This window comes from Rissa tridactyla, chromosome Z, assembly GCF_028500815.1.
Source record: "Rissa tridactyla isolate bRisTri1 chromosome Z, bRisTri1.patW.cur.20221130, whole genome shotgun sequence".
NCBI lineage: Eukaryota > Metazoa > Chordata > Aves > Charadriiformes > Laridae > Rissa > Rissa tridactyla.
This window is the reverse complement of record NC_071497.1, coordinates 25,259,936-25,285,551: the sequence shown is the minus strand read 5'-3', so window position 1 is coordinate 25,285,551 and position 25,616 is coordinate 25,259,936. Positions and strand designations below refer to the sequence as shown.

General features: G+C 36.8%; 1 protein-coding gene across 4 annotated transcripts in view; it reads left to right on the top strand.

Moving 5' to 3' along the window:
• FER (FER tyrosine kinase) overlaps window positions 1–24,662 on the top strand; it is a 174,647-nt gene extending 149,985 nt beyond the window's left edge. For 3 of the 4 annotated variants that reach the window (XM_054184659.1, XM_054184660.1, XM_054184662.1), the window contains 3 exons: window positions 8,052–8,206; window positions 11,691–11,813; window positions 16,002–24,662. In XM_054184659.1, coding sequence (XP_054040634.1) covers window positions 8,052–8,206; window positions 11,691–11,813; window positions 16,002–16,144 — 421 coding nt within the window. In that variant the 3' untranslated portion in view covers window positions 16,145–24,662. Of the gene's footprint in view, window positions 1–8,051; window positions 8,207–11,690; window positions 11,814–16,001 lie in introns of those variants that run through there. The other variant, XR_008463672.1, reaches the window with a different exon arrangement.
• The last annotated feature ends 954 nt before the right edge of the window (window positions 24,663–25,616 follow it).

The following is a 25,616-nucleotide window of genomic DNA, read 5'->3' as shown; positions in this document are numbered from 1 at the left end:
ATATGCTGCTGATAGGAACTTTTCTGTCTCAGAAGCAGGCGTTGTGAAGAAAACCTCAAAAATAGGAAAAAGGTGGGAGCAATAGATGATGTATCGATTTATTGCTTCATTTTCGTCTTCATAGTCTACTGCTTTAATTCTCTTCAGGAACTGCTCATTGTCTGCTATGGCCATCTTTATCTCTTTTAAAATAGCTGTTACAGAAACCACATTCTACTAGGAAAATGGGGGACACATAGTAACTTACCTGAATAAAATGCAAAGAAGATAAAAGTTTTATAATGTGTCAATAGATCTGTATAGTCCCTTGAGCCATCTCTGGGCTGCAGACAATAACTTTACAATTGCTTAATTTTCCTCTGTTACTAGCTTTGAATGTGACAAGTGCCATATAATGTGTGACAGCAACCTGGGTTTCTTCCTTGTAAAAATGTACCCAGAGCAGGCAGGCGAGAAGGCTCCAAGATGCACGAGTGACCTTGTTGCTCTTCAGAGCAGGAGTCTGGATCAGCTCAGCTCTTCCCTATAGAATTACCAATCTTTTTTTTTTTTAAAGAAAACACTGCATCACTTAAAAATGCAAAACATTCAGAAAATAGGAGGCTTGTCTGCAAACTAATTTTCAGTCTCTTCTCCACAGTCATCCATCTTAAACAGTTTATTTTTCAATGAAAATTGAGGTTTACGCTTAGTGCAGTTATTCAGCTCTAAGAACTAGTCGTCTTTGTAGCAAACACCAAGTATAGAAGGCCAGAACTACAACTCTGAGAGATGATAACATTATGTAGCATTTGTGCTTCACTTTTGTACCGCCAAAGGGACACTTTATGCCCTTTGAGGTATGAGTGATCTCTGTCATGGTCAAGAAGTAAAACAGAGAGTTTGACTCTGAAACATAAACATATTGGGGAAAGTATTCGGTTCAAAGTCCTAAAGTTAGTACTGCTGTTCCTCCACAAAAATAATTAAATAATTTATCTAACTTAATATGCCCAGTATTTGTACCTACCTCAAGGTGTACCTTACTGTAATTGTGTGTTTGCACGTTAGTAACTAACAATTATGCAGACTATGAAAATGAATGTAAGCTGCTGATTCTCATACTATACTTGTTCATCAGAAATTACTGTACAATAAGTAAACTTTTTACCTGACTTTATATCTTAAATCTTATTTTCAAGTATGTGTATGAAGATACTTGCAGTAATGAACTGTGGTACAGAAAATGTGAGTATATTTTTCTGTACAGCAGTTCATTAAGAAGTTTCTTCTTACTGCGCTTGTACAGTTCAGGATGTCTGTTGCTTGTTCAAAAAATGTAGCCCTAGGAATGTAAATAGCAGGTTTGTGGCGTGGGACTGAGGGTAGAGTTCACTGCAGGCGGTGATTTCCTTGCTAAGCTGTGCAGTCCTCAGCAGATGAAGCAATATGCTCTGTCTGTGTGAACCAAATGCATCCCACTCTGCAGTTCTGAATGGGATGCTGTAGCTTTCTGTCATCTACTGCCGTGACCCATGCCACAACCTGTCACATACTGAGCAAAGCACTTAGAGAAAATCAGGAACATAACAGTTACCAAGCACATTTTTTGAGGGTGGGGATGACAGTAATAATGCACAGGTGTTTGGAGTTTTGAATTAGGAACGGTGCGATCCTCAAGAGTGTGTTTATCCTTACAGCATTTTTAAAAACACTTAACAACTCCTCCCAGTATCTTAAGGAGCATATTTTGTATTTGAATATAGTTTTGTTATTTTGGAGAAACCTGACATGTATTAATTAATTCTTTGTTTATCAACTTACCACTCAATTTTTAGTTATACCATGTTATAGTGTATTAAATCAATTTAGATGCTTTAGCTTTATCGGGCTTTTATATTTTCTTCTTTTTTCTTTGGCTTTTATTACTTGAAGTTTGCCTTTGATTAACATGACCTTGCTAACCTTAATTCACAGGAATATGTTTACGAAGTTGCTATAAATCATTTTATATGATAGCTCTTGCTATCATAACAATGAGAGTGAGCAGTGCAATACAGACTATTTATGGAATGTAGGATACACTTTACTCTTACAAGTGGAGGAAATAAAGGTTCTGTGGAAAAAACAGCTTTTTAGGTAAATTTTGTGCTTACATTCAGCTACCGAATACAGTTATTTGGGGTTTCTTTGGTTAGTTTTTTTCTTTTGATTTCTTTTGCAAAATTTTTCAGTCCATCTGCAAATTGCAAAGTGCTTTAGAGGGAGTAATTGAATGCCATTAATGCTGTGAGATTGGAAAATGTACTTATTTTATAGTTGAGAAGAACTAAGCAATATCCAAAACTATGGATAGAACACTTGGCATTATTGAGAAATCACTACTGTGTCTTACTTGAATTTTCTCTGGTTTCATAGCACTGTTCATCTGTGAAGATGAAGATGGACGTGCATTATATGAGGAACTGAGAGAAATGGTTAGCACTGTATGTAATATTGCTCCATGAGTATTCATAATGTGATAGCTGAAATAATATGAAGAAATAAGTAAAGCAAAGTGTAAAGAGGGAAGACATAGAATGCATGGAAGGATGTGCTTCTGAGCCTCTAACATTTTCCCAGTCTGTTATTAGGCACATACTATTTGCTATCCTCTCCACATATAGTAAAAGTAGCAGAATATTAGTATCAAGAAAGTTCTGAAATAGGTGTGTTTTGATTTAGACACCACTGGAAATTGCCTCAGGTGTTTGAAGGAGAGGTAGTGTCTTATATCAATAAAAAAAAGAACAGTTTCACTTGTAGACCTGCCACTCCTTCTTTTTTGATCAGGTAATAGGTTATTTTCATTGAATTAAATGTGCAGAGGAGATAAACTGATCCTATTCACTAATTAATTACTTGCTTTTATCACCTGAGAGTGTTTTAACTGCATGATCCAGGGAGGGGATATAAAATGGCTAATTAGTTCACTGAGGCAGTCTGTCCTGCTGGTTTAGTAATGAGAAGTTTACTCTCTTGTTTTGATTTGCTTTAATTGATGGAATTCCATGTAAATACTAGTTATTACTTGCTGTGTAGTTCTTTTGGGGTGGTGGAAGAAAGGGAGGGAGTCCTTAGAGAAAAGTTGATGAGGTTTATGTCTTTACTGGTAGTCTTGAATCCAGGTGGTCCCAACTCCCAACACGGAGAAATTGCCTCTCCTTCCTCTTTAACTGGCTATTGTATTTTTAGCGAAAGTCTTATGAGGTATCTCTTTTATCAGCATATTCAACCCATATTAGTGATTCCTAGTCAAAGTCCTGCTTGTGCTTATAGGGACTGCACAGCAGTGCTTAAGAATGAAATTTCCAATTTACACATTAATTTTTATTTCTTAGTAGTTGAGGGGAAAGCACTTTGTTTGTAATAGCACTAGGAACTTACATAGTGTTGTTATTAAATGGTGAGAGCCAGCTTTTCTTTTACTAATGAACTTGTTCTGTAGCAGCTCAGTGTAGTTTGTGCCAGAGTTTGTACAGCTTTCACAATGTGAAATATGGAATATTTTCTTGTTTTCTATGTTAAATACTGATTTTATTGGAATTACTGCACCAAGTAGCAAATGCTGTATGAAAAAAACCCACAATGCCCCAAGCAGAGAAAGACACCTAATTCCATACAATTATATCTGTACCTCTTCAGGATGTTGGTGTTTGGGCGTGTTAAGGAGAAGGAAGAGAAAACAAATGGAACATACTTGTTTTTTTAGGGAAAAGGAGACAAGTAGAACATAGTTGATTGTGTCATGGTTTACTACAAACACTTATCAATTATCTGACTCATAGTTGTTTTAGGTGATCAGCCCTATATATTTACAGTGTCTTGTTTTCCCTTAGTCATGTCATCTGTCATACCTACTTGAGTGAAATCCCGTTGTGTTTATATTTCATATGGAAGGTTAAGATGTAAAGTTTTTTTTATAAGCCCCTTAACACTATTATGCTAGAGCCCTTTCCTTTTGTCTGTAGCAAATTGAAATGAATTAGAATCCTGGAAACTGGAAGAAAATGAAAGCTATGAGTTATTAATTTAAAGCAATGGAAGTAATACTATTGTGATGCCCTTTTTTTTTTTTCAGATTCTGGCTATAAATTCTGTAATAAACTACACTGACCAAAATGCCTTTTTTTTTTGGTAATTTTCTCTTGTATCTAGGCTGAAAAATATAAACATCCTTTTAAAGGAGGCTGTCAGACATGAGGGGAAACAGTAAAGAAATTGTTCGAAAAATTTTGAAATATCTTAACCAAACCCTCAGAATAAAAAAAAATAAGTAAAAACAAGCTTCGCGTAGCTACAGCCTTTAGTGTCACAATGTTTTTAAAAATGCTTTTACGCATGCAAATACATATAAGGAAATCTGGAAAATTCAGCAACAAATCACTGAGGATATGAAAGGGAGGCAAAGTAACAGCAGAAACGCAAACAAGATACTCTGACTTTCAGGACATTTATAAGCTTGAGAAATTAAATAATAAAAGTTAGTCAAATAGACATTTTGAAGAAATTACAAGTTAAAAGAACAGGGAAAAAAAGAACCTGAAGAATAGATCTACAGTGGGTGTAACTGCAGAATCTGAAGTGGCCGGTGGTGGAGCGCTGGGAGTGAAATTGTACTGTTTCACCCCACAGAATGGCAAGTTGTTAAAGGTGCAAACTAACAGAACTTCTGGTGGGATTTAGCATGATGTTAAATATCACTGTATCTGCTAAACATCGTTGGTTTCAATATACTCCAAGAGCCAACTCCTCACAAGAACTGTGAAAATAAATCTAAGTGCCACAGAGGGGGATTACAAAAGTCCTTTAAAAAGACTATGACTAAAGTGAAGGAAAATGGGAAAGAAAAGTTCGCATCTAAAGTATTCTCTAAATAAGTGGGAGAAAGAGCCTACCTTGCCCACGACAAAGGAAGAAAGCAAATTTGCTTAAGTCAGAAGTAAATGTATTAAGTGCTCAAAAGGCTTTATTAGCACAAATGACATATTAAAAATAATACATAGTATTATAGCTTCAAAAATGTGGGAGTTTTAGCTAAAAGCAGCAAAAAGTATTAATACTGTGAGACTCATAACCAGCGCTGCTACATTTACTTCGCTATTTGTAGCTTTATTAGTAAGTTAAGTTTTATCATAATGCGTCCTTTTCTATCATATTGTTAATAGCTTGACACTCACTATTTCATAAAATTTTATTGATACTCTGTGGAAGGTGGCAATGAAAATGCTTCTCCATTTAATACAAACTGAGACAAAAAGAAAGAAGCAATTTGCCTGGAAAGATTGATGCTGGACTTGACAGTTGTGTCCGCCCGCACAAGTTGTGGGCCATTAGCTAACCACTGGCCCATGATTCCTCCCTTGGCACTTGCGTGCAGCATGGCAGCTCGAATAGTATCATTTTGTGACCTACTGCTAGCCAATAGACAGCTTGAAAACCGCTGTTTCTTGAAGCAAAGACTTTGTGTGTCTGTGGTCTTTCAGAAGATCTAGCGTTAATTTATGTATATCCTAAACATAGTATCACAATCTTTACCAACTTTCTCAAATGCCCGTTTGACTTTCATAGAAATGGTTTTGTAAATTTTCAGTAATGATGAAAAACACTTCCTGCAGACGACTCTTAAATAAAAAGAAAACTGTCAAACACAAAACAGACAAAAATTATGTGAACTGAGTGTAATCTTTGTCTACAAGCATCATAATGTGTACTATTTATGATATATTTTCCCTAATAATCAGACGTACGTATGAGGAATAAACCTAAGACAGCTCAATATGTAGCTTTTTCTTAATCTGACTCAGAACATGTTTAAATGCAAGGTCAGAATCAAGTGGGAAGGATGTCCCTTATTTTAATAAACTCTGTAAATTTTCATTGAGATATGACCTCATTACTTTTCCCACTCATTATGTGCATCTGTCACAAAATCTAGGCTATATTGAATAAAACAATAAAAAACCTAATGACTAAAGTATGATTGGAACCTAAGCCATAAATTCTTGAGGTGTCTTGGTGACACCTTTTACAGACTTGAGTATAAGCAATAATGATTTGATTTTGTTTTGCAGCTCTTATTTCCACTAAAAAATACCCCATGATAACATGAAACTATGTAACATAGTGCATATGGAGCTGTTTTATACATTTGTGCATATCTCCAGCTGGAGACTGGTGACTTCAGATGTGTTTTTAAGCGGTCCATCTTCTCTAACTCCAGGAATAACTGCATTTATATCACTGTAGCATCAAGCTCAAGAGCCATAAATAGTGGCAGAAAGGTTTTGTGAGTCAAATATGTTAAAATTCTTAAATCAAGTTATAGTGTCTATGCTCAAACACAGTCTCTGTCTACATATCAAATAATTTAGTGCAATATCAATATGGATCAGCTGATCAAAGTAGTTGGTGATATTTGAGCTTTAACATCTTTATATATGGCTCAAGACTTCTACTTCAGACTAAATATAGTTCAGTCCTTTGTCATTAGTGTCTCCGCCATGCACAGCATTTCAAGCCATTTGTCATTGGTTCAGACCTTTTTTCCTGCATTAGCTGTAGAAACAAATTTGGTGCACACTGTGGGCAGAGTTCTAGGTTAGTTTCTTACAAGAGTAATCAAGTTTGCATGCACCGAAATCATTCTTCAAAACCAATGAATGTGCATTAAGTGCTCAGGGGATGCACTTCAAAACTATGCTATAGCTCCAATCCAAAACATTAACGCTAATGTAGTTATTCTGGAATATTCACGTAAGGCAAGCCATTTGTGAGCATATTAGCTGTTCAGGCTGAAAAGAAAAATTGTAAATTTAATTTAAAAATACTTCGCCTGTGATGTTCTAGTGTTATACATTTAATTCTGTTGATTAACATATTTCTCCCTTCAAAAATATCCCATATTTTATTACATTAAGATGGGAACAATTATATTTTAATATGGAGTATTTTAATACATTGTGAAACAATGAAGTTTAATATAAATATAGTATGTTAATAATATATTATTAGGATGTATTATTATTCCAAATGTATGGTGTAGAGAAACCACAGTAGGTCTTTTATCAGGTATTACTACAGGCTTTCTCCTAGTGTAAAAAAACACATTTGAGATGGAGGGAGGGAAAGAAAAGCTGTGGATTTTCTGAGCATCTCATCCATCACTCAGCCAATATTCCTTTTCCTGTAATACTAAGTAGCTTTTTATTTTTGAGTGAAACTCTAATGCTAAGGTGAGGTGGGCATAGAGAACATGGAGCCAGTTGTTTGTTTTCTGACTGTCTTTCATAATTATGGGAACATGTTTCAGACTCGGTTTCATTTTGCATAAAATCTGATTTGTTAACCTGCAGGTTTATTTCTGTGACCTGAGAGGACAGTTGTGGTGGGTTGACTTTGGCTGGCTGCCAGACGCCCACCCAGCTGCTCCCTCACTCCCCCTCCTCAACATGACAGGGGAGAGAATAAGACAGAAAAGCTTGTGGGTTGAGATAAAGACAGGGAGATCCCTCACCAATTACCGTCACAGCAAAACAGAGTTGACTTGGGGAACATTAGTTTAATTTATGGCCAATTATAATAGAGTTGGATGGTGAAAAATAAAGATGAAAACTGAAACACCTTTCCCCCACCCCTCCCTTCTTCCCAGGCTCACTGTTCCTCCTTCATTCCCGACTCCCCCACCTCCTCCCCCATGCGGGGTGCTCCAGCATGGGTCCTTCCCAGGGGATACAGCCTTTCACAAACTGCTCCAGCGTCGGTCCTTCCAAGGGCTGCAGGGGAATCTCTGCTCCAGCATCTCCTACCCTGACTCCTTCACTGACCTTGGCGTTTGTGCGATTATTTCTCACTTTTTTTTTTTCTCCCTCACTCCCCTTTTTCACAACTACTGTGCAGTGTTTTTTACCCTTTCTTAAATCTGTTTTCCAAGAGGCATCACGATCTTGGCTGAGAGGCTCAGCCATTTTATGTGCCTACAACTACTTTCAGATGTGTAAAAATGTGGGGGTTTATTTCTTGTTCTAACTTAGGGACCTGGCTGCAAGGAACTGTTTGGTAGGTGAAAGCAACATTTTGAAAATAAGCGATTTTGGAATGTCCCGTCAAGAAGATGATGGCGTGTACTCATCGTCAGGCCTAAAGCAGATTCCTATCAAGTGGACTGCTCCAGAAGCACTCAACTATGGTAAGGACATACCTGTATCTTCTTGGAACAAAAAAAAAAGTCAAAAGTAAAGTAAGGAGCATCAGAACTACACTATGAGCAATATGTGAGTGTATATGTGCATATTCTTAGTGGCCAGTTAAAATCAATAATATTTAAAATAATTTTAATATTTCAGTCTTACTTAAGTTACGTATAAAATACTGTTTTGCTTTCAAAAAGAATAAGGCAGCAACATCAAAATTGCTATTATGCAACAATAAAATAATGCTTTGGTTATGTTGCTGACTCATTCTAGTAGACTACCCAGTCAGTCATCTAAATCATAATCGTTAGCAAAATTAAAAGCAAATTCTGCACATTTATAGCAGTGCTTGTTCTAGCACTTCTTTGAAAATGGTAGAAAGTGTTAACATACTAGAACACCCTGTTAGATAAATCATTGCATTGGAGAAAAGTAGTCACTGATTTATTTTTTTTTTTAACTGCAGCTTTCCTTTACTTGCATTTTTATATATTGCTAGGCTGTTATCTTGGGAGAAAAAATACGTTATTGAGATCCATGCTATGGATTATGGATTATACTATGGGGCTAATAGTTCTAGAACAGAAACAGAAGCTGCTGTATTTAGCTTTTTAGCTTATATGAAACTAGAAAAATAAGTTCTTCTAAGTAAAGTGGGCTGTGAGAAGCAGCGTATTAAGTGAACGATGCCATGTTTTGGATGTAGTTCTCTCAACCAGTTCTTTAGTTGAGTACTTTGAAAAAAACCTGCTTTAAATTCTTCATTTCAAGTGTCTATAAATATTTCTGCCATCTCGTAAAGCTTTATTTTAAAATCATCTGTTGGAAATCATAAGTTTCTGAATTATGATGGGTAGCAAAATGCTTCCTCTCGTTTGCGCTTTTGCAGGAGTTAATGCTGTAACACAATAAAACAGATCTTCCCTTTAGGAGGCTGATAATAAATCTAGTTACAGTAATTGATCCTGTATTATCAATTGTTCTAAGAGGTGTTAGTGTTGCTAGCATTCACTGGGAAACACACTTTTCTATTTTGGTTGTTTGTTCCGCTATAAAAGGTGTTTTCAGTTTTTATTTGTGTTATTTCAGAAATGCTTACAGTTTATTTGATATATAATGGAAACCTGTATTTCACACCCATATGCAGTCCAGTGAACTACATCAGGCAGGAAGCAGATTGTTGTGACAACGCCTTCGCTTTGTACATTTGAGTCTTTTTTCTGCACGGTACAGGAGAGGAGAGGATAGTTGATTAGCACCTACTTATTTTGTGTTTCCTGAAATGCATACATACTCAAGCAGCTTTAAGTGGTTTTCTGTAGTGTTTGGAAAATAAACTCTCTCAAACATTTTTAATGTGTTCTAATATTCTACTGTCTAATATTCAACGTTCAAAATGTCATAGAAGGTTTCTGTGTTTTTGAAATATCATTTTTTTCCACTTCCTTGGAAGATGTGAGTAAAAATAACTGGTTTTTTGGTTTTGCCATTTGCCATCCTAATAACAAGGTCATAAGTATTCAGTTAATTTGTGTAGGTAAGGCTGAAGGTATTTAAAGATACCAGAATGAAATAGAAGTAAATCTGCAGTTTTTCAAAATTAGTTAGCAACCACTTTCCATGTCAGTTCTTAATGGCAAGCTTTAAGGGTTGGAAGAAAGTGAGGGGTCGGGTCATTTGGCGATTACGTGAATAATACAGTGATTAAGAAACTATGTAAAATTTTATTTTTTAGTCACTTCTGGATTCACTGTAGATGACAAAATAATAGCAGTCCCAACAGAATTTTAAATGAAAAAAACACAAGTTGTGAAGTCTAGGGCAAATGGACTGGTTAGGGAGTTGCGTCTGAAGTCATCAGCAAAATCCTGATGCTACTGGAGTTTGTGGGAGGTAGAAGCTTATTTTTGCTTGGAGCGAAGATTTCCATCACTTTCAGCAAGTGGGAAAAAATGTTTGAAAAGCTCCTAAAATTACATATTTAGACCAAGTGTAGGGTATTTTTGCTTCCTGTTCTCTCAAAATTAAAGTACACATTTAATATGTATGTTTTTCCAGTACAACATTTTGAGTTGTTTGTCATGTTAATAAATTACTGTGTGGAAGGGTTTTTTTGTGAATGAACAGGCCTTTTTTCTTTTTTCCAGATAATGTCATAGTGGAAAAAATAATTAACTGTGCAGAACTTGTACTTTCTTTAAAAAATACCCTAATCACCTATCTTGTAGCTACTGAATGACTTGAATGAAAAGTGTTAAATTACTGGATGCCAAACTCTGAAGAGAATTGATCCCTAGAGAAGAAAACTCATCTTACTACAAAGAGCATGGTGAATGTCCATAATTGCCATCTACGAGGCACACAAGCTAATGTAGCGCAGCTGGAAGCGATACTTAGTTTAACAGTAAACTGAACCTTCTGACGTAAGAACAGTTGTCATATCACCAACTGTCACTATAATTTACATCTATTTTCCTTTTTTCTAGTCAGAAGTGCCTTAGTTTGGTTTGTTTAATGATTAGAGCTGAACAAACAGTACTTTCACAAGCATATGTATATTTTAAAGACTAAAACCACACATATTAATTTAATAGTATGGAACAAAATAAACCAGTCATGAAAAATGATGAAGGTACTGTTGAAAATGGATTTTTAAGGTAACATTTTCATAGATCCTGCTGCAAAGGGCTAGGAGCCTTAACTTTCTGATGTGAATCTATCCTTCTTAATGAGAATTCATCAGGGACAATAGAAATGCCTCCTCTGAGTTTTCTCCTTCTCCCATAATATAAAGCTTTCATTGCACAAAGAGGTTTGGAATTAAATTATCTATCAGTTATCTATTTTGCTATTTCTGAAGCATAGTTGAAGATAATGGAAGCAGCAGGTCAGACTTTTTTTTTCTTTAACTGATTGGGTGCCTCAGTTCTTCAGGGTCCAAATGAAACAAGTTGAAGCAATTATACTTTCATTTTCAGAGAACAGTTTCTCAAAGCGTGAAAACCAGGCCCTCTTTGCAGTTCGCTCTTCTCAGAATACTCATTGCCAAGCTATATTAGGGAACTGGGAAAGGTAATTTTTTGAAAGTATCTTTGGAATTGAAAGCAATTCTAAACAAGGGATGGGGGGGAACCTAACATTTTTCTGTCCTTTTATGTTAAAAAACCCCAAAATTTTACATTAAGAAGGAAAGAAATTCTTAACTTGCGTGAAAAATAACTGACGTGGTAAGGTCTGACAAATTGTAGAACTTTAAGTTAGTTTATATTATTCGTAGCCATTGACCTTAAGACAATTTGTTTATCCTCTGAAATACAGGAAACTGATTATCTGCAGAAGGTGTTATTAGTAGCTACAGCTTTGTTCTGCTTCAAGCTTGCCAGTGCAACACTTTAACTTTACAGTAAATTTGGGCCCCCAATTATCTGAAACATTAGTTTCTCTGCACATTAAGCTGTGTGTTTTCTCTCATGTTTTTAGGGAGATACACATCTGAGAGTGATGTATGGAGCTTTGGAATCCTCTTGTGGGAGACCTTCAGTTTAGGAGTATGTCCGTACCCTGGAATGACCAACCAACAAGCACGAGAACAAGTCGAGAAAGGTAGTTATTCATGCTGTATAGATCCATAAGGATGCAGTACATATAGTATAAAATAGCAAAGAAATACCACCCAGGTTATTTTTTAATTGCTGAACCTAAGATTCTGGGAGTAGTAGTGTGGTATATAGGCTGCTTGAAAAAAGGAGTAGACTGACCAGTGACTTAAAGGACGGAAGACATACAGCACACTGACTTTCATTGTTGCAGAACTAAAAGGTGAGATGGAGAGGAGGGATTTACTGCTATGCAAAGCAGAGGCTTGACCAGAATGCATTATTTAAGATTATGCTAATGCAGGTATAAATATTCTAAACTGCCAGAAGAAAAAAACTGTATCATTCCATCTTCTCTGTTAAAGCACTTCAGACAAAAATTCAGCAATTATGGTGGAGAATGGTAAGCTAGTTGAGCGTTGAAAGCCACATCTCTCTCTTACAAAATTATCAAAAGGCTTTTCTTTAAAGTAGCAAATAACTGTGAGCAGGATTTCAGGACTTTGATTTATTTTCATTATCTTTAGTGGCATTTCAGAACTGTTCCTTCTCTACATAGTTCTACTGTGTAATTCATAAACAGGTTCTAAGCTAGTAAAAGTGCTAAAAGATTTTTTAAAAAAACCCAACAACTAGTTTGCTGACTTATACAGATTGCCAGTGTTTGTTATAACCACTGTAGGTGACCATCAAAGTTTCTCCTTAAAAGGCCAAATCAAAAAATCCAGTGTTTTCCAGAGCAGAGGGATGTTTGTAAAAACACGTCTTACTACCTAAATACTAAGATTCTGTTGTAATCCACTGAGAATAATAATCTCTTGAAATTGATGAAATGCAAAGATTTAGAAGTGTGTTTATACTTTTTCAGTTATTTATATTGTGGGAGAAATAGTCCTGTTAGCCCATCAGTGATTATTTTTCCTCTTTTTTTAATGGAATAGTCATTTCTTTTATCAACCTGTTTTCTTGATTTACAGTGTATAATAGCTCCTCTGTTCGGATAGTCAGCTAAGATGCTCCAGATTCTCTTTCTGATCTTATCTATCTCAATTACTCAGTCAGTAAGTGCGTTCAGTGAATTTAATCACTTGAATGCTTCCTTTAAACCAGCGTAATTGCAATTCTAAATAACTATGTAGAATTCCTTCACTTTAAACACAAAAAGTAGTTACTGCTGTCACTGTTTTGAAGAACTAGTTTCTAGGGGAAACTGTGAAGGAAAGGATTTTTAGGTAGTTTCATATTATCTTGTCTATAAGTGTCCTAGAGCCCAGCCATTCTCCTTTGAAGTTCCATGCATTAATCCAGCATCTAGAGCAGATAAGATACAAGGAAGATAACAAAGGAAAAATATTTCTCAGATTTACCTGTTGTATGAGGCCAGGGTCATTTGTACTCTGCTTTAGAAAAAGAAATACAGAGACCTGTGCAGTAAGTTTGGAGTCACACAGCTGCATTTAGCTGTAGAGTCCTATGTGCCGACTCAGTTTGATGTGCACTGCCTCTCATTTGCTGAGAGCTGTGTGTGGTAAACAGTTCATGGAATCACGAAGTCACAGAACGGCTGAGGTCTGTGAGGACCTCTGGATGTCATCTGGTACAACCCACCTGTTCAAGCAAGTTGCCCAGGACCATTCCCAGATGTCTTTGCATATCTCCAAGGATATCTCCACCACCTCTCTGGGCAACCTGTGCCAGTGCTCAGTCACAGTCACAGTGAAAATGTGTTTCCTGATGTTCAGGAGGAACCTCCTGTGCTTCAGTGTGTGCCCATTGCCTGTAGTCCTGTCACTGGGCACCTCTGAAAAGAGCCTGGCTACGTCCTCTTTGCACCCTCCCTTCAGGTATACAGGTATATCAATGATATACTACTGATAAGATGCTCCTGAGCCTTCTCTTATCCAGGCTGAACAGTCCCATCTCTCTTAGCTTTTCCTCATAGGAAAGATGCTCCAGTTCCTTTACCATCTTCATGGCCCTTCTCAGGACTCTCTCTTCAGTATGTCTGGGTCTCTCTTGTATTGGGGAGCCCAGCACTAGATGACTACTTCAGGTGTGGACTCACCAGTGCTGAGTAGAGGGGAAGGATCAACTCTCTCAGTCTGCCGGCAATACTTCTTTTAGTGTAGCCCAGGATACCATTATCCCTCTTTGATGCAAGGGTACACTGCTGGTGTATATTCAACCCTTGGTGTCCACCAGCATCCCCAGGTCCCTTTCTGCCAAGCTGCTTTCCAGATGGGCAGTCTGTACTTTTTGTTCCTCGCCAGGTGCAGGACTTTGCACTTCCCCTGCATGAGGTTCCTGTCAGCCCATTTCTCCAGCCTGTCCAGGTCTTTCTGGATGACAGCACAGCCCTCTGGTGTATCAGGCCGTCCTCCCAGTTTGGTGTCATCAGCATCATTAATTAAGATGTGAAACAGGACTGAACCCAGTATTGACCCCTGGTGTACACCATTAGTTACTAGCCTCCAACTAGAGTTTATGGCAGTGATAAACTCCCTCTGGCACTCACCGTTCAGGCAGCTTTCAATCCACCCCACTGTCTGCTCATCCAGCCCATAATTCGACGGTTTCTTCATGAGACTCTTGTGGGAGACAGTGTTGAAAGTTTTACCGAAGTCCTCTCATCTACCAAGCCAATAATGTCATCATAGTAGTTCCTCAAGTTCATCAAGCATGACTTGCACTTAATTAATCCATACCTACAACTCCCAATTACTTTCTTATCCTTCATTTGTCTGGAAATCATTTCCAGCATTAGGTGCTCCATCACCTTCCCAGGGATCAAGGTGAGGCTGAGCAGGCTGTAGTTCCCTGGGTCCTCCTTCTTGAAGATAGGAGTGACATTTACTTTACTCCATTCTTCAGGCACTTCTCCTACTCATCATGATGGATGGAAGGTTCTTTGGAGTGGCCTTGCAGTGACATCAGCCAGCTCCCTCACCACTCATGTGTACATCCCATCAGGGCCCATGGACTTATGTATGCCCAGTTTGCTTAAGTATTCCCTGACCTGATCCTCTTCCACCAAGCAGATGTCTTTCTTGCTCCAGCTTTTCTCCCTGGTCTCTGGGGCCTGGGCTTCCTGAAGGACAATCTTGCTAGTTAAAACTGAGGCAAAGAAAGCATTCAGTACCTCAGCTTTTTTCCATGTCCTGTGTCACCAGGTGCCCTACCTCATTCAGCAGTGGGACCGCATTTTCCTTGGCCTTCCTTTTGTCACCTACATACTTAAAGCAGCCCTTCTTTAAGGGCTTTTGTCTTTGACATCCCTGGCCAGATATGATCGCATTTGGACTTTAGCTTTCCTAACTTCATCCCTGGATGCTTGGACAATGTTTCCATATTCCTCCCACAGTACCTGTTTTTGTGTTTGAATTTGTCCAGGAGCTCCTTGTTCATCTATGCAGTCCTCCTGGCATTTTTGCCCTACTTCCTACTCATTGGGAAGCTGCCTTTATAGCTGAGAGTACACCTCTTTGGTCCAGGGTATGGATGATATGCTGGAATAGCCACTTATCTGTGGCTTCTGAATGATTAGCTGCTAATTTACTTAGTTGATGGTTTGTTCTCCTGCTCATCACCAAGTCAGAGACCTCCTGCAGTTGATGGCAGCAGAGAGGTTTGGAAGGCCACTGCCCCCCTAAGCAAATCTGAAGAGTAAGAGAGTTAAGATGATGGGAAAATATAAAAGTAAATTAAGAAAACAGGAGGCAGAAAAAATAAATAGATGAAGTGCAAATGTGAAGGGAACTTCTTAAGGAGACAAAAAAGGGAAGAGTCATGAGAATAAAAGTTGACCCATTTTGAAAAAAAGCAAAGAAATTTACTCCTATCTTAATGTTTATTCTTGATATCCTCAGTCAGGGGAAAAAATTAAGCACAACTAAAACCTAGAGGGTAGCTACTTCCTAAGGTACAGGAAACAAATCTACGCAAGTTGCTGCCCTTAGGGATGAGAAGCATACTGACAATCTACGATGCCCAACTTAAGTGTCATTGGTACTTGATCTTTGACTAGTTTAATAATCATCTATCTTGTATAGGTTATATATTGAAGACTTTCTTCATATTGCCCTGAAGATCTTTTTTAGTGCAATGATCTTGAACTTCACTCATTTCTTTTTATATTTGTCAATATGCATCAGTTTTCAATGTTAAACATTTCCCCCCCTTTTTTTTTGTGTGCCAGGCTACCGAATGTCAGCACCACAAAAATGTCCAGAAGAAATATATAAAATAATGCAGAGGTGCTGGGACTACAAACCAGAAAATCGGCCAAAATTCAGTGAGATGCAGAAAGAGCTGGCTTCAATCAAAAAGAAAGTAACATAGTGATAAACAACAAGCGCCAAACTCTATGTGTGGGACTTTATTTTCCAGTGAAGTAATTTTTTCCCCTCAAACACTATGCATTTATACAACATTATTTGCAATATTCTTCTAGGATTACTTTGAAATTAACTGTTTTTTTATATACATGTGTACCATCTTGAATGATGTCTACACCTGCATTAAAGACATATATTACAAAATGTTATATACCCAGTCACAGTAATACTGTCATTTAGGTTACATGTAAATAGAAAAACACTTACTATAGATTTAAGGGACTGTGGCTTCTATCTATTTTATGGCAAGTAACTGCTAGTGACATTTTTCAGAGGTTTTCTACTTTAAGCTGCCTTCTCACTCTGCTATCCCTGTCCCATATGTCAACACCAGCAGCACTGTAATGTGGTGACTGTCATACTTGTTGGCCTTAAAACTGAAGACAGTTTTGACAAGTATTTCAACTAGAAACTTTTATATTTTTTAAATTCTTTCTGCGACTGGTATTTTTAAGTGATACTTTGGTTTAAGAATGAAGGTTCGGTTTACTGAACAGTGAAATCCAGAATTTTCTTTTGTAGAAAACTGAGTTAGTCATGCATTTCTTCCCATACTGTAGTAAATACTTCTGACTTTTGATGTGATTTACTTAAGCCATGCTTTTTCTTCCTACAAAGCCATCAGAATTCAGTAATATATTTCCACTACAATGACTTATGCTTATTTAAGAAACAAAAAACCCAATATCGCATCTTGACTACATATGTTAAGAAATACTGCAAATCATGTGCCTTCCAAAGAATATGTAAAAGCAGTAGGCCAACAGAAAGAAGTTTACTAATGATAGCAGCAGATAACAAATATCATTGAGCTTAGAGGAGTTGAAGAATGTGAATTGCTAGATTTGCTTTTGATCCTATTTTTTCCTTAAATTGCTAATAATTCTCAGAATGCAGCTGAAGCCTAAAAAGTTTGTGCTAAGCAAAAGTACATTCCATGCATAGTGTCCAAAGGAAAATACTACTTCTGTATGACATAAGGAAATTCTTCAAGAAGCCAAAATAAAGAAGTAAGTTTAAAGCCTCTGACAGGCTGAGCAAGGTAAAGTAGAAATACTAACCTTCTAACTTTTTTGAATCATTGCAATCAGATTTCAAACGACTGGGGATAGGCAAGTTTTAAATGCCACAACTAATAAAAACCTTGTATATATTTAAAAAAAAATCTGCCAGAAAGAATAAAAACTTACTAGGTAGGTGAGGCAGGAAGGGCACAGTTTGTTACTCTAGCTCTGGGTCCTCCTTGCAGCTGGAATTATTTTCTAGGGCCCTAGCTAGAAATAGGAACAAGTTACAGTATCCTGGTCTGAGTTCCAGAGTTAAGGTGCTTAACATTTTTCTAAGAATTAACTAAAATTTTTTGGATTGGGGGATGTCAGTTGCTGCTAATGCAAGTAAGAAACAGGGGCTGTAAGTAACACAGCATCTGGGATGTTAATTAGTCGTATGTTTTATTGTTAAAGTGGGATTGAGATGTAGTGAAGTCAGTGGCTACATTACATTTTCATTTCTGTTCAGGTGACTTTTCTGTTGTCCACAACATTTTTGCTCTCTAAAGTGTATTTATAGTAGTACTGCGTGGTAATGTTTAAGGGCTATGTGTGACCAAAATATGTGTAGTCTAGAAGAGTTTGTCTGTTACATTGGAGTTAGTGTCCAAATAAAACAATGAATGATCGTGCTGGAGCACATCACCTGCATTTGAGGTGGAACTGTCAGCATCCAAGTGTAAGGAATGGTGAGTGCTTCTTGCATTTCTTAAGTGATTTTTTTCTTGGAGATAAGGAATCGTATACATACCCATGAAAGTATAGTGCTTAGAAAACTTGGTGGCATAAATTTAAACTTCCTTATAGGCATACTGGATATATTTACTGTGCTTCCAGGTAGCCCAAAGATATTTTTCAAGAGCAATGTGAAACATTCGTGATAGTTTGTATGCTTTTAAGTAGTACACAAAGTCTGTGCCTTAATTTGCTAGTACGCTAATGCAAGTACAATTGTACTAAGATTTAAGGAATGTTCCACAGTAATTTGGAAAAATCCAAGATTCATCCAACAGCAGGTCCTTATGTATGCATCACTAAAATCTGCAAGTAAAGATAGCGGTGTCTCCTCTATCAGCATTCATAGCTTCTCTGGAGGATTAATATTCTTCTTCTATGAAAGAGGTGAACTGTTTCATTGTTATATGCCCTCTTGACACCGAAGAGATACTGTTTTATTTTTATAAAATAAAATACTGTTTTATTTGTCTTAAATTAACCGGTCACCATCCGGACTCTCACGTAAAGATTAAAATTGTACGCATATTTTACTCTGAAGTAGTTAGCATTTGTAATTCATATCGCACTTCTGTTTAAATTTAAAGACTTTTAAAATGTGGGATTTCTACAGCAGCAAGAAAATTTATTATTATTCCTGAAGTAGGTATCAATTCAGTTCAAAAATAATAACTCTCTGGGAGAATACCAGAATGAGTTTATAGATACAAAATAAATTTAAACACAGGTACATGTCTCTACAGTTATTTTTTTCTGTTTTCTTCTCATTAATTTGGCAGTTTGTGGCAGAACTTGTTCATCATGTCTGACTTGAAATTATTGCAATTACACGATTTAGGAAGTGGAATCCATACCTATAGATACTATTTTTAAGTTTTTGTAAACTTCTCACAGGGGAGTTCACAAACAAAACTGCCATACAATGAAATTTAAAAGAAAGACATGGTATGGAAGAACCAAAGCCGCCATATCTGCTTTCTGTGGACTTTTGATGACTTAGTCTTGCATTATTCACAGGTTGTCATTTGGCTCATGTATGGCCTTTATCCCCCACAACTTACAAAAAAGTTAAAACTGAAAATTCTTTTGCAACTGTAGTGGTTCGGGTAGGTTCTTACACCTGCATTGTCCCAACCTGGGCGAGCCTGATGGAATCCTGCATTTTTTACAATGTTAAATGGGAGAAACTGTGAATAGTGTTAAGGCTTTGGTAGAAATACCTCAGCCTGTTACATGAGATGGAATTCAACAGTTTATCTGTTATTTTCATCTTTTTCCAAGGAATTTATCATTTTAAAAAAGATTGGTTTGAGGACAAAAAATGAATCCTGGTTTGTTTTCAATCGAAATTAAGCATATGTGTTAGCCTCAGAGTTCAGTCATCAGTGAAATCATATGGATTCAAAAGCATTTCAATTTTATGGAATTACAGTAGTGAAAAGTGTGTTGTCTGAAAAGAAATCTTACTTCAACAAAGTGTGATCTTGTAAAGTCAGCATCCCACCAAGACATTCTCTTTGCAATGTACATTGTCATAGTTTCTAATGAAACCAGTGAAGTAGTTTTTCATTTAGCAACTACAGGTAAATTGCATTTCTTTGTAATAAAAATCTGCCTTTTTGCAGAGTTGCCTAATATTTTTATTGGAAGTTGTTATTGGAACATGCATCACCAGAAGGCTGTCAGTAAGAACTGCAGTTATTAAAGTTAGCCTGATCCTATTGATGAGAAACAGAAAACTGGTTAAGGAAACATGAAGTTATTCATCTTAGGTATTTTTTCATCCATGTATTTGACTACCTGTTATGCTTAACTCAAATCCTACAAGCACATCACTAAAACTTCCAGCACATCATTAAAATGACTATGAAGTTATCCATTTGTTTTCTAACTATTTTGTTACGCCTTTTTCGCCCATTTTGAAGATACTAAAGAAAAAAACACTTTCCTGGGGCTACAGAGTAACCAACTCTCAGAAGCATTTAACAATTTCTCCCCCTCCCCAAATTTTGCCAGATATGCTGCTGCACAGTATATAACAATATAACAGTAGTAATTAACTACTAGCCCTGTTCCAGTTCTTTCTGTCATGTCCTCTAAATGGCAGTGCCACTGACACACTTGAAACAGTGAAATATTTGAAGAGATGAGTCAGTGTGTAAATAATATCATCAAACATGACATTCAAAGCAATAGTTCTGAAAATGGCTGGTTGTCACAAGTGATGATAACTCATTATAAAGATGGAACAAAAAGGAAAAGACTAATTAAGAGAATCCACTTTCTATAACATCTGTCCTGTTTGTAGGCAATGGACATGTTTGTTATGCCAGTGCATTTGGATTCGTAACATTTTTATGACTGAGCATAAAATAGTTTGCTATTAAAAAAGGAGATCACCAATTGATATTTTTTTTTCCTCAAGCACAAAAGGAGATGGGATATTGCTGGAAGCATTCTTGCTAGGCAAGTCAGGATATGTGGAGGAAGAATACCCCTACTACCAACCAAGGTACCTCTTTTTTCCTTCTTAGAATCATATTCATGCAGTCCTTCACTTTCAGGAATACAGGACTTTAAGTAGTAATTATAAAGTACAGGGGAAGTCCAGTATTCCTGACGTTCCAAATAACCACGAGTTTTTAAGAGTGATCTGGTAAATCTGAAACATCATCTCTGTTAGAAATGTTTTATTCTAGTTTCCTTCTGCACATTTACTGTAAAAAAAGGAGTCATACAGTCATTACTGTAAAAAAAAACAATCATCAGTAACAACTTATAAGAAAAATGCATCAACCTCAGAAATCTATGAAGCTTCTTGAAGAGTAACTTCAGTAAAGGATATTTTTTGTAATCTACTAGAATTGCCCCAGGATAGCTTTCCTTTCTAAAAAGATGGGAAAAACATTAAAAAAAAAAAAAGCTAAAAAGCTGAAAGCTCCCAAGTTGAAACAGAAGAATCCTTTCACTTGTCACATTCTGAACAGTATTTCAAGTATTGCCACAGTTTCTCTCCTGAAACTGATAATGCAGCTGTGATTTCCAGCTCTTATGTGCGTTTCAGCGTTGCATCCTAGTGCATTATTAACACCCAACTTTACATTCAAAGCAAGGAAAGAAAGACTGTCTCATTGAAAAGTATAGCAAGTTCTGCCTGGTAGCTCCCATGTTTTCCTTAGCTTCCACATTCAATTGTCAGAGTCATTGTGTTAATTATTATAAGCACCATGCAGAACAGCAGCTGGAAGCTAGACATTGTCTTTAAATCAGCATCTAATCCCCCAGAATTTCACACCTTTGACTCTAGAAGCTTACTTGGTTTTTGTTCTCTGTCAAATAAGCAAAATCAATTTCTGTATCTCAGCCTTACTACTAATCTATAAAACAGGAAGGTTCGGAGATATATTTACTGTTCTCTACAAGGGAATGCTACCTCCAGCAATAACTGTAAGTTACTCTTGCGTCCCTGTTATGTCCGTCTGTCTCTTTGACATAAAACTAACTGGAATGTATGTCCAGGTGTAGAACTTGGGTGTTAACTCAGAGTTGTTTCATTTTCAGGAAGTTGTATATTATTAGCTGTTTTAGAACACCATTTTCTCAGACATCATCTAGGCAGGACTTAAATTAGAATTTTCAGATGGTTTGTAGGATTTTTTGTGAGATGAAGGATTAATCAGATTGCTAGCTACATGCATTGTTATTTTGCAGATGTTTCAGATTATAGCTGTGAGAGTAGTTCATTTATAGATCTCAGATTATGTATGCCTTCTCTAAATTAAAAACTGTTAGCCGTACTTACAAAAAATGGATAAGTAAAGCCCTCAAATATAGTTGACTGAGGTCATAGAGTGAAAACAGAAGAGCCATGAACTACATTCTTTCTTCCTCTATCCTCACGGAATTGAATGCTTTGTAAATAAAACTTGGAATAACTGGCTTTGTGTTTATCGATAAATATGACCTGTGAACCAGTATGGTGACCCAGGACTCACATTGCTGCTAGCAAAGAAGGCTTGGAAAAAAAGTGTTTCTAAATTGCTACTATTTGGAACTGTCATCTAGTTTTAAAATTCCACGTGTTTATAGATAAGTACATAATTTTTGCGAGTACAGTAAGAGAGACAGCACATGCTTCTCCATTGAAACCTTTCATCAATTTAAGGCAATTATGCTTTTTAAAAGAAAAAATCAGATTGATCAGCGATTCCTTCTAGATTACACATGTTGAAAGTATGAGCCAGGACTTTCCACCACAAAAAACAGAAAGATACACACTACTGTCTTTATATACAGTCAGCTCAGTCTTTCTCAACATATAAATAATTCCATAATTGTTAAATGCATTAGTTACACAAAGTCCTTGGATTACTGAAATGTAAACTACTTCATTGTGATCTCTTGCTTCAATTATTAAAGAAACTTTCTGCTCTTTAAAAAGGGCTGCTGTAAATTTACGGTTCTAGCTGAGCTCTGTTGTAATAATCTGGCCTGTTGCATCTCCCAAAAGTTTCCTAATTCTGGTGGCTCCATGTACCACTTTTATTTACTTAAAAAAAGTTACCCTTGTGACAGTAAAGTTCAAATATATCCCTGCTTTTGTTTGACTCAAAAATACTGTAGTGATGTTGATACTTGGGGCAATGTGTTTGTATGAAAATTGAAGTAAGTATGAATCAAAGTGAAGCACATTGTTCAAATCATGTTTTTAATCATTACAAACCCTAAATATATCGTTAATTGTCCACATCATAAAAGACATCAGAAAACCAACATTCCTGACTGCCTAGTTTACAATACAGAGCATCCTACTCCTGATAGGGAACAATATAAAGCTAAATGTGCTCCTTGAAAAAGGAATTATTTTGCTGTCAGACCAGATCCAAACAGTATCTTTAACGTTAACAGCAGTGACTTAATTCCAACCAAGCCTTGTTGTAAAATTCCTTCTTCTTAACAGACCTTTCCAAATAATTTCCAAATACTTTTCATTATTGTCATCCATTTTGCTTTTAGAAATTTGACTTCTGTACGTCACATCCCATTTAGTTATACTGGTAACTATACCAACACCAGCACCGTGAAGTGCTGAGACTTGCAACTTCAGAAGATAAGCATTGCTAAGTCAGTAAAAGTCTACGGGGAGCCAATCTTTCACTAGGTGTCTGAGTTGATATGGCTTAACGCATTTTAAATATCACTACAGTAATTGTTTCAGTTAAAATCTGTAACACAGTTTGAAGAGCAGCATTCCTTGCTCAAGATATCTCTGCAATAGTAGTATTTGTATTTGAGTCGAACTCAACAGGAAGGTAGAACTGTACCTTCCTTCCTCTCTAGTTTATCAGGGGAGGGAACTGCTGAGTTCAAGCGGCCAATTCAGGTGCCGTCAGCAATGCTGGTACGTGGCGTGGACGCAGCCAGGATGCCGTAGAGAAGGTCTTGCAGTCTGCACAGCCCTTCTTTATCATACGCCTACGATCACTACGAGCCAGTAATAAATCCACTGGAGACTGGAAGTTTGTTATATCTCCCAGTATGGCTAATTCCTTAAGTCACCTGAAGTTGTAGTGCTTAAGGAGAAATAGTGACATTTTTTTCTTTGTCACAAAATGCAGAAGTCGTATATACAATGGGGAGTCTGCATTATTTTCCTTTCTTCTGCTTGGTCATGTCACGAAGTCTTTAATTGACATAACAACTAGAAGAAACTTCTCTGTTACCGCTGTTAATTGTATCATTGCCTCTAGCTGACAAGTTAACTTGGTTTTTTGCACCAAGCTTCCCACACAATTTTCACTAAAATACTAAAAACATGTAATAGGAAACAACTCATGATATAGGCTCATCACGCTGGACACAAAAGGCAGGCGAGACTCCTACAAAGGTATTTTGAGGACTGAAAGCCGACAATGAACACCTGATTTGTCCCTTCTGTTGGAGGAGTGTGTAGTTACGTGCATGTTCAAATGACTTCCAGAGATGAAACTTGGACTAAGATTGGTAGGACTGCTGTTTTTTTCAGTTGCATGTGTTACTTTTCCTTGGTGTAATCGTAGGCAGCTGTAGACAGAGGAGGGGTGTTGGGGAAGGAGGGACTGACCCACTAGTGCACACAAGACTTTTGACAGCAGTAACCTTGAGTGGGGCACAGATACCGTGTTTAGATTTCTATTCGATTTTGTGCCAAAGTATGCACCAGCAAGTTTAGTATCAGGTAAAGCACCTTTTATACTCTTTGTTGTTTAAAAATAATATATTTGTGGAACAGACTGATAATTACATAACACTGGAAATGGGTGCTTCTTCCCACAAGTGCACATTAAAAAAAAAAAAAAGGCAAACGAAACAACATTTGTGAGTTATCTGGCTTTTAAGCAAGTCTGAAAATTATAACTATGTAATACAGTTGCCAGTTGTCTGTCCTTTATAATTTTAAATAGATCTGCATTTTAACTTTATTTATTTGCCAATTTTTTATATACTTTAAAGTTACACTTTTGAACTCAAACTAACTTTTCATTTTCCTAGGCTGTTAAAAAAACAGAATTTCAGTATTCTTGTAAACTGCAGACCATTTTTGAATAGTCCTTTGTCTTTTCCTATGGACCATTTACCACTAATGAGTCTGCAGTCCCCTTTTTACTGTACTCTTCCAATAAATGTAAAATATTTGTATCAAGCTGTCTCCTTTTATTTTGGTATTTACGGGTTCTGTTTGTTCGCTTCTGTCAAGTGAAAGATCAACTCTAGCAACACTGTTCTTGGGAATAGCTACAGTTCAAAATATTTCACAAATTAAAAACCACTCATTTTATTTCAATTTTTTTGGCAATTTCTGGAGTCTCTATCTGTGTGATCCTCGCTCAGGGTTTGGCTGTCACTTCCATTTACCTTTTGTGTATCAGAAGGCATTGAAAGAGTAACCTTGTGGGCAGAAGAGAAAGAACGTATTGAACCAGGCTGAGAATTTTGTGGCTGGAGCTCTGCAGTTTTGAGGATGTTACCCCACGCGTTTCTCGTCAAGCCAGTATTGCGTTAAGAAGCTAGGCACTGAAAAGCAAACATGCACATTCTGCACCCCGACAGCAAAGCAAAATCTACAAGCATTTCCAGTTAACAGCAATGCAGCAATCTGAAGGCATGTGCACGCTTTATACTGTTTCTTTTATGTGATCTAGTGCTCTGTTCCCTTTATATTAAAAAAAAAAAAAATTACTCACATTCTAAATACAAGTTTCATTTTAAAGCAGATTTTACTTTACTTTGAATGAAACCAATCTCCGTAATAATTGCCATTTTCACCACACTTTTTGATGCAATTTCTTTGATTTCCATAATCCCTTCTTAATATAAAGACTGTAATACCGAAATTATGACTGAGGTAAAAAAATCAAAATTGTTATGCCTTAAAAAATTTTGAGCGAATCTTTTGAGATCTTGTGGCTAATGTAAAGTATGAATACCCCATTGAAGGAACTTCTTCCACTGCCTTATGCTCCCTGCAGATGAACTTTGTTTAAACACCCAACAACGGGTAGAAAGACAGGTTTTTTGTGTACCTGCACCCTTACACAGCGTTATTAAGCACAGTGCATGCTGGCACAGCAGTGCCATTTGCAAGACTTGGTG